We start from the raw sequence: 10,114 nt of genomic DNA on the forward strand, positions 1-10,114 counted from the left end.
CAGTTAAATGATAATTTATTGAGGAAGTGTTGAAGACAAAAAACAGCAAGGAGAGAGAGAGAGATGAAATGTAGAAAGAGACTGGCACTGCCAGTGGTAATGGGCAACCACTGCATGAGTGGGACCAACATCAACATCCATGGAAAGGGTCATCATTCATCATGAGACACACGGTTAACAAGGTAACTAAACCAGCAAAAACGGGACCTCGGACTCAAGGTTTTTCCTGAACCATGATAACTAAGTGGGTCCCATTTTCCCTAAAACAAGTAGTGGGGTCACAATTTGCTGAACCAGCTGTTCTCTCTCTCATGCTCTCCTATCATTGAAACCCTTTGTCCCTTCCCAAGATCTGATTACATTTCCCTGCTTTACAGGGGGAGATAGTGCAAGCGTAATCTCCAAGTTCTTTCATCCTTTTGTTACTTTTTGTTAGAGACACATAGGCCCGGAAGAACTTGCAAGCTATTTGATTCAGATCTGTCACTTTGGTTTCACTTGAGGTACCATCATTTTCCGTCTAAATCTGGACTCCCTTTTTTCAAATTTTTTTAAAATTGCTATTTTTGCACTTTCCCATTTCTTCTTAATGTTGTTGGATCCGTTTAATGTTCAAAGTTCTTCAATTTCTTTCCTTGTGTTGGTTTGGTGAAAATTCTGTTAGTTGCAGAAGGTGTTGCATAATTTGACTGGAAATGTTTATTTGATTACATAAATCTGCATTCTGTGTGATTCTTTGCAGTTGAAATGCACAAAAGGAAGATAATTCGGTTCTTCATACTGTTGGATTCAATATGATTCAGCGAATGAGGATTTCAAATTACTCTTTCTATTTTTCACATGCCATTTAGATTCCTTTTAGGGATAAGGATTTGAATTGCTCCATAGTTCAGATCAGTTAACTTTCAATCATCCCTTGATGATAAATTTCTGTACCAGAAGCCAGAAGCTGGTTCCTGGTTTCCTTTTCATAACTTTTTTTCTTGTTTTCAAAAGCTAAAAGGCTTACATAATTAATTTTAAGCATCAAATTTCATAGCTCTAGTAGCATTTAATAACACCAGTTGGTGCCATTGGATTTCCAATTCAAAGGCAAGCTGAATTCTTGAATTATTTTGGGTTGAGAGATGATATCATGAAATTTACATACTTCCTGTGTTAAGGGTCTAAGTGAGGAATGCAAAGAAAATGGGGAGGAAGGGAAGTTGGTTTTCTACTGTGAAGAAAGCTCTGAGCTCTGAATCAAAGGAGAGGAACTATCAGGTTCTGATGAAGTTTATAGTTAACATTTCTCAGGTATCCAGCATGTTCCTTATAGTGTTAGCAACTGCATTTTTCAGAAAACAAGCAGACCAAAGAAGAAATGGTTTGGAAAACAAAAGTTGCAGACTTCAGCATCACAATCCGAAACTGATAAAGCACCTCCTCTTCCTCCACCTGAGGCTATTTTACCTCACTGTGAGATTGAAACCAGTCATGATGGCGTCAAAGTTGAAACTGCAGTTGTTGTTACCGAGGAACCTGTTCCTGCTGTTCAGACAAAACCTGTGGATGTCCAAGCCACTACAATTGTTCAGTTACACAGTCAACCAACAGAAGAAGTGGCAGCAATAAGGATTCAGAAAGCTTTTCGGGGATACTTGGTATATTTTGCTATTTTTCATTTAAACCAATGTAACTTATTCCATTCACCTTCCCTCTTTCCATTATCTGTTGAATGTTTCCACTCTTTCTCTACAACTACTTGGGACAAAACCTCAGTTACAATGATGATATAACACTTTCTTGTTCACTGTACACTAACAGTTGGTCAATTCAAACTCTTAAAATACGAATCAGTGGTAAAAAGTATATATTTATTAAATATGCTAAGTTAAGAGGTGATATGTGTTAAGTAATCAATAATTTCTGCAAAGCTTCTTGGTTCATGATAAACTGCCTGCAAGCTGAGTTATTTCTCAATAATCATTTAGGCAAGAAGGGCATTGCGGGCTTTGAGGGGACTGGTGAGGTTGAGATCACTCATGGAAGGGCCAGTGGTGAAACGTCAAGCCATTAGTACCCTCCGTTCTATGCAGACTTTTGCACATTTGCAAACTCAGATTCGTTATAGGAGGCTCAGGATGTTGGAGGAGAATCAAGCTCTACAGAAACAGCTCTTACAGAAACATGCAAAAGAGCTAGAGAGCATGAGGGTCTGTGTTTCATTTCCCTTGACTTATTTTCTGTTTTGGTCCTGTTGACATAAAGATAATATTTACTTTACTTTTAGATAGATTTTTAATGCTTTTAACTTTTTTCAAATTCCTATAATAGCTTGGTGAGGAATGGGATGACAGTGTACAATCGAAAGAACAGGTTGAAGCCAAGTTACTGAGCAAGTATGAAGCTGCTATGAGAAGAGAAAGAGCAATGGCTTATTCATTCTCTCATCAGGTTTTCTATTTCTCTTTTGAATTTATATTTGATAGGATAGTGAAACTGAAATTAGAAAGGATATATGTTAGGTTTCTGGGTAAGAAACCAAACCCGAGCCACTCACACACTCACCACTCACACACAGATAACAAAAGAATGGGTTTCTTGTATTCAAAACTGGTAAGATACAATGTACAAGCAATCAATGGGAGCCTAATCTCCCCGATAGGACCAAAGGTTCCTGTCTATACAACTAACTGACAAAAGCCCCTAAAACAATACACAAAATTCTATTTATACAGTTCCCTTCCCGCCATTCCTAACTGCTAAAGCAGTTAGGCTATTAATTCTTCCTCCTTCTGATAGGTTCCTGGAATGGAAAACTTATATGCAAAGCACTCACCCACACGTATACACCAGAAAAAGAGTATAATCTATATATTCTCTATTCAGTATAGCCACCGCACAGCTGTAACAACCTCCACGAGAGCCAAATTCTCTCTCCACAGGATAAACGTGATCCTGTCTACACAGTCTAACAATTCCAAAACGTAAAATATCCTTACCCCCCTCTGCTCTTATATAGGAACTTTAATTCCCACCCAAACTAATAATACTACTAATACGGTTATAACTGTCTAACGCCTCTTCCCCTCATTATTCCCTATCATTACCCACCGCCTGATGTGCAACCTTGTCCTCAAGATTGAAGTCTGATAATTGTTCCTGCTTTGTCACTCACAGAAGAGTCCAAGAGACTTGGTAGCTTGCCGACTCTGTCCTATAGCTGACATTTCTCTAAAGCCTTCCATATTTCATCGTCTTCATAGAAGTCTAGTGGGTCCAAGTTGGTCTTAATGCTGCCCTTGAAACGAGTTGAAATGTGAATGAATTGCTTGATTCTTTCCGCAGAGATGATATGGTCTGACAACATGCTATACATCCTACTCCAAAATACTTGGAATTCTTTCAATGTCAACGCATAAGAAAGAGACAATCCCACAAGACCCGATGATACAAATCCCCTGGGAAGTAGAATAAGTAATGCAGCTGCTAAAAATACTGTCAAGTTGTGAAGTATTTGAATCCTTAAAATTGACCATTCCATGGCCACATTGGCGGAAAAGAACATTGTTGCGTCCATGTCCACAATCTTTAGGTAGTTGTTGAAAAATTTGTTCACCATGTTCAATGCTCTTATAGTAACCACCCCAAGTGACGTATCGGTAGCAAAATTCATGACAGGAGCTTGTGTGGTTCCATTGACCCTCATAAATTCCCGTGAAAAGGCTTGATAATTTCCATCTACTGTGAGCATGATCTGTTGGACTGTATTTCGAACTAGATGTAGGTCCCTGGGCTCATTAAGAACTTCTCCAAAAACCGACAACAGCTGCTGCAACTCCTCTGTTTGGACCCTTGTTAAGTCTGGACTGGTTTTTGCAGGATCCCAACCAAAATCTCTAGGTTTATCCCTGCTTGTCCCAGGATCCCAACCAAAATCTCTGCCTCCACCACTTTCCTCTTCATCAATGTTTTCGGTGCCACTATTTTTCGTGCCAAGCTGGGGTCCCCTTTTATTGTTACCACCTCTTCCCCCTGTTTGTAGACCATCTTTAATTCTCTCCAATTAATGGTCACTTCCCCTAGTTTAGACAACCACTCCATCCCAAAAGTTAAGTCCACTTCTCCTAATTAAAATAAATAAAAATTCTCAAATACCTCCCTCTCACCTACATTTATTGGAACATTCCTGCAACAGCCCCCCGTTTGTTTCTTTCGACCATCTCCCAAACTCACGGTATATGGTGGGGTCTCTTCTACCAGAAAACCCAGCTCCTCCACCAACTCGGTTGCAATGTAGTTGTGGCTAGCGCCACTTTCGATGAGGAGCATCACCTTCTTCCCTCGAACCCAGCCTTGTAGCTTCATAATTTTGTGCTAAGTGAGCCCACCCGCAAAGAACATCGACAACTCCATGCCTTTATGTCCAACTTCTTTCCTACCTTCTTCTTCGTCATCGTCGGTTTCGTCTTCCCCCATGATCACCACGTGCAAGCTTCTCTCTGGGCAACGATGTCCGGGACTGAAAGGACCGCCATAGTGGAAACACAACCCCTCGTCCCTCCTTCTGATGTACTCGGGATAAGGCAGGTTCCTGGATCCTCGTCCGCGGCCGTCGCTCACTGTACTACTCCCTGCTCCAGACGTCGCCGGTCCCTGAGGACCATCCCTACGAGTCACCGCCGCACTTTCTGCTACCCCCGAACGTTCCGGACCCTGTTTGATCGGTTCCGATCTCGCTACTGTGCCAGTCCCACCTTGATATCGCCCCCACGACTGGCTGCTCCTGGCTCCGGTTCCTCCCGCTTTTCGCGCGCCTCGACTCGCCTCCTCTATGTCCCACGCCACCTCTATCGCCGACAATAAATCTCGAAGATTATGCGGACGAATCTGACTTCTGACTTCCCCTTGCAGACCTGCTAAAAAATATCCCAGGAACTGATCCTCCGACACGCCCTTCGTTTGCGCCACCAACATTTCAAAGTAATGGATATACTCATCGACGGTGTTGTGCTGCTTGACCGCCGCTAGCCTCTCAAACACTGTTCCTCGGTCGTGACCTCCAAACCTCCTTTTTAGAGCTTCCCGCAACCCCTCCGATGTTGGCGCCTGCGTTTTTTCTTTCCAAAAGCGGTACCAGTAACTTGCGCTTCCTTCCATGCAGACGTACATCAGTCGGAGCTTTTCCCTCTCCGTCACCTTCTGGATTTCGAAGAATTTTTCCGCACGAGAAATCCACCCTAGTGGATCGATTCCTTCAAAGGTTGGTAACTCAACCCTCTTCACCCAGTTTGGTTGTGCGCCACTTGTATATTCTTCGTCATCTTCTCTTCGTTCTCCTCTGATTCCATTCACTGAATCCTGACTTCCTTCCCGATGGCTCGCAGTATTTCGTCCTCGTTCTCCAAACATTCGCATGAACTCTCTAAGTTCTTGCCGTAAACCCATCGTCTCCTCCTTCAGGCCGTCCACAGTCGTTTCCATTGCCTCCATTCGCCCCTCCAACGCATTTATCCTTCCCTCCATTCTTCCTTCTAGTGCATTTAGTTTCCCTCCATCTCGCTCCTGTCTCTCACTAATCCGGCAGGTCGGACCAAAAAGATAGGTTCCTGGAATGGAAAACCTATCTGCAAAGCACTCACCCACACGTATACACCAGAAAAAGAGTATAATCTGTATATTCTCTATTCAGTATAGCCACCGCACAGTTGTACAACCTCCAAGAGAGCCAAATTCTCTCTCCACAGGATAAACGTGATCCTGTCTACACAGTCTAACAATTCCAAAACGTAAAATATCCTCACCCCCCTCTGCTCTTTTATAAGAGCTTTAATTCCCACCCAAACTAATAATACTACTAATACTGTTATAATTGTCTAACGCCTCTTCCCCTCATTATTCCCTATCACCTTCTCTCATACACTCTCCATTCCCTAACAATATATGAAGCAAATTTTTTGGTGAATTCAGAGAACAATTAACTTTAGTCTTGTTTGGATAAAATTTTCAATTAAAACTCATAAGAGAAGAAAATAAGAAAGGTAAAATGTATTAAACTTTTTCCATGAAGGGAAATTTGTCCAAACTATTTTGTTATATCACAAAATAATACATAATATATAATGGACTATAATAGGATGGCTACCAGTGGGATTTCCTTGAGGTTTTGAATACATTGAACTCCAATGTTTGACCTTAAACAAGTGCTACTTTATTCTTTACAGCAAAACTGGAAGAATTCATCAAGATCCATAAACCCAATGTTCATGGATCCAACCAATCCAACATGGGGTTGGAGTTGGTTGGAGCGATGGACAGCAGCCCGGCCCTGGGAGAGCCATAGCTTGGTGGAGAAAGAGAAGAATGACAATAAATCTATTAGAGGTTCTGGCCGTGGCATTACCAGTGCTGAAATCAGCAAATCATTTGCTAAGTTTCAGCTCAATTCTGAGAAACATTCTCCAACAGCGAGTCAAAATCCAGGCTCACCTAACTTTGAGTCACATTCCCAGCAATCGCATTCAAATCGTCCCAAGTCAGCTTCTCCAGCAGCTGCTAAGAAGCTGAGGAAAGTGAGTCCAAAGGACATCATGGCTATAGATGATGAGACCAAAAGTGTGATGAGCGTGCAGTCAGAGCGGGCAAGGAGGCACTCCATTGGTGGATCAACAGTGGGAGATGATGAAAGCCTTGCAAGCTCCCCAGCAATTCCAAGTTATATGGTGCCAACTAAATCTGCCAAAGCCAAGTCCAGAATGCAAAGTCCACTAGCTGCAGAAAATGTGACCCCAGATAAAGGGTCCCCTGCTGGGACTGCAAAAAAACGTCTTAGTTTCCCTGCTTCACCTGCTAGACCAAGAAGGCATTCAGGTCCACCAAAGGTAGAAAGCAGCTTCAATGCTGAAATCGCTGTGGGAAATGGTGTGTCTGGCTGATTACATAGCAACAGGAAAGCGATGAAAAAACAAGCAGTTGAAATTATGTGGCAAGAATAAGACAAAAGTTCATTTGAATTGTTCCTTTATTTATTTATTTATTTATTTATTTATCATGTGTATCTTCGTCTTATCATTTTTATATTGATTTGGGGTGAAAACTGTTTTGCCTACTACATTTATGTATTTGTCGTATTTAACGCCTGTATGTACTCACAATTCGTGCTGAGGGGATCACAGGAGGTTCATGAAAGTTCTATGGACAAAAGAGCATTCAGCTGTCAGAATGACTCTCCGAGCCTCTATTCATTTTTATTTCTGATATAAAATGTATATTTAATTTCATTGCCCCCATCACTTGAGTTATTTATCACTACAGTTAAATGTTACTATGTTGTGTAACCTCTCTTCAGAATGAATATTATTTTGGGTCTGAAGTCAAGAATCACACTTAAAGTTTCTTCAAATTTTTCTTTTAATCTTTTAATGTTGTATTGAATCTCCGGTATTAAGCTATTTTTAGTCCTTCGTCTTTAAATCTGTAGCCGAATAGATGGATACTCGTGTTCTGATAATCAAGTTAGTTACGTATATCCAATTAATATAATAAAAACTTAAATTTGTAATAAATATAAGAATCTGTTTTCTTATTTTAGTTATATAGTTATAGATTTTCAAGTGAGTTTTCAATTAGGATTCTGTTTTACTTATAAATGTGTTGGGTTTGTATTGTTAATGTCTAATAAAAAATGATCGGTCGACTTAGTATTGTGTCACTCGATTTACAACAACTTAGGATTGAAACCAACAAACTATTGTTTACTTGGAGACATTGGCAGTCCAGTCAACGTTCTTCTAAAAACATTGACCGCTTGGTCAATAATAGGTTAATGTTCTTCTAAGAACGTTCATAGTTTGATAATGATAAATCGGTTAGTTATACAATACTAGTGCACCCTAAGAAGAAGTGTTTATAAACAGCTCTGCATCGTGTTAATTGATATGCTAAATGGATATATATATTTCATTGTTAAAAGCCTTCTTTGATTTTGGAATTGTTTTATATTCCACAATTTGATTTATATTAATTTCTAAAATAGTAAATAAATACAAAAAATTATTTACATATAAAAATTTGAATAAATACAAAAAAAAAGGGTAATTAGTTTTATGCAAGGAAGCTTAAGCTTTGTTCGCATCAACAAATTTTCTCTTCATTTGGATGTAAAGTGAGACCATGCTTGTTTCTTTTCATAAATCAGTGCGTATTTAAGAGTGATCATTTAGGAATACAAACTTAAAGAAATTCTTGGTGTGGAAGAGTTAATGTAGATATTAAGTGTTTTTATTTAAATGTTGTAAAACTTTCGTGCAATTATACATTATTCTCTTTTTTTTTTTTCATGAATACCTAAAAATATATTTGGATTAGTATTGAATATACCGTTATCTGTGATTCAATTTTGATACTAAATTCACCCTTTCTGACTTAGAAACTTGCTTTAGTTTTGTTAAATAAGTGAGTTGAGGTTATATTTTATGATTTTTTTTTCATTAAATTCTCTTAATTTTGTAGGTTATTGGTATGAATTGGAAGAAGAGTAAAATGATCAAGGAGTCGAAACTCAAGAAGAAGGTCGGTCTACAAAAAAATAGAAAAAGATGTAGTACAGAAAAGTAGGGCTGAGGGCCCCCGTCAGGGGCCATAAGCGCCAACAGTCAAGCTGAGCACCCTTTTCAGGGGCACTAAGCACCAGAAGTTGCACCACATAACGCCTGGGTGCCCTTTTAGGGGCGTTGAGCGTCAATACTCGTTGTTTCACGCCTGGGTGCCCTAAGTTGGGGCGCTGAGCGCCGACGATATGGGCTTGGACCTGTTTTCTGTTATTTTTATGATCTATTTAAGACTTAGACTACCTAGGGATTGTATCTCTTGATGGAGGGGGGGTGAATTGGTGAGGTTTCAAAATCAGAGTCTTTTTAAAATCTTTTTCGCAAAGTTTAAACTTTTACAAAGTTTCTTGAATCTCAAGGAATGAAAATTTCAAGTGCAGCGAAAAATACTAAGTTGACTACGAAAGCAATAAAGTTGACTGAATATAAAAGAGTAGGGATAGAGAATTCAAACGCAGGTTTTTATACTAGTTCGGCCTCAATGCGTACATCCAGTGTCCTTCCACAATCCGGAAGCAAATGCACTATAATGGTCAAGGTTTTTACAACAAGGCTTTTATAGAGACGTCCACGTCAAAAATATAAACCAAATATAGGCAATACACACAACAAAGATTTGCAGCTAGATATCACCTCTTCTGCAATCTTTAACCCATTTTGAAAAATCCTCAAAGCGTCCAGACTCCACGAGACAACCCCCTGTAATCACAACAGGAACACAGCAATAATCTTTACAAAGATTGATAGAAGTCTTGATCAGCAGATGAGCACCACAATATGCAGGGTATGATCAGCCAATAAGCGCAAAAATCTTTCTCCTTCAAAGAACCTCTTCAAAGATAGATCACCACGGTCTTCTTGATGAGTTATTGGAGCAAATTCTCACAGATCACAATCTGTAAATCACAAATGAAAGTATTAGAATATCCAAAGTCCTCGTGATCAACTGAGGCACGTCTATTTATAGTTTTCTATAAATTAGACGCTCTTGTAGTCGACTAAGCTACTAATAGAGTCGATTGTCCTTACACAGATATAACAATTAAGTAAAATAGTAGCAGTCAACAACTAACAAATTGATTTTGCAATTAGTACAATTGACTATCATCAATGCAACAACTAACTTTTGAAATATAGTTGTTACTATTCACAACATAATAGAATTTCAAACAAATCAATTAACTAAGTCGGATCCACTGCGCATGTAGTTGACTTAGGCACATCAGCATAGTTTGAAAATCTTTTCAATGCAAAATAACTCAACACTGCTTTTGCAAGTCTATGCATAGTTACAAGTTTTAATCGACTTACTTCATAATGAAGTCGACTTAAAACTTGCAGTTATGCCACACAATATAAGTTCATAAAAGTGCATGTGGTTTTCTCTTCAAAAACATATGTAATGCAAACACAGATGATATATCAGAAATAAGCTCAGTGAGTGTGCATTCATATATCAAGATCAATACAAAACATGTTCAATAAGATATTAACCAAAAAGGAGCAGAACATGTAACACATAA

At 39.3% G+C, this 10,114-nt stretch overlaps 1 protein-coding gene across 1 annotated transcript; it reads left to right on the forward strand.

Annotated features, from left to right (window-relative positions):
* The first annotated feature begins 277 nt into the window (after positions 1-277).
* On the forward strand, positions 278-7,306 carry LOC106754561 (protein IQ-DOMAIN 1). Its single transcript, XM_014636594.2, has 6 exons — positions 278-503; positions 1,164-1,263; positions 1,341-1,643; positions 1,974-2,195; positions 2,317-2,436; positions 6,207-7,306. Exons 2-6 carry the CDS (start codon positions 1,189-1,191, stop codon positions 6,915-6,917), a joined length of 1,431 nt encoding a protein of 476 aa, XP_014492080.1. The 5' UTR covers positions 278-503; positions 1,164-1,188; the 3' UTR covers positions 6,918-7,306.
* Positions 7,307-10,114: the final 2,808 nt, after the last annotated feature.

The sequence above is a fragment of the Vigna radiata genome, unplaced genomic scaffold (assembly GCF_000741045.1).
Source record: "Vigna radiata var. radiata cultivar VC1973A unplaced genomic scaffold, Vradiata_ver6 scaffold_446, whole genome shotgun sequence".
Lineage (NCBI taxonomy): Eukaryota > Viridiplantae > Streptophyta > Magnoliopsida > Fabales > Fabaceae > Vigna > Vigna radiata.

Excerpts from the sequence above, each read along its gene's own strand:
- LOC106754561 (XM_014636594.2), top strand. The coding sequence starts at position 1,189 with ATGGGGAGGAAGGGAAGTTGGTTTTCTACTGTGAAGAAAGCTCTGAGC. Across the intron at positions 1,644-1,973 it reads AAGCTTTTCGGGGATACTTG|GCAAGAAGGGCATTGCGGGC; the intron begins GTATATTTTGCT and ends ATAATCATTTAG. Across the intron at positions 2,437-6,206 it reads CTTATTCATTCTCTCATCAG|CAAAACTGGAAGAATTCATC; the intron begins GTTTTCTATTTC and ends TATTCTTTACAG.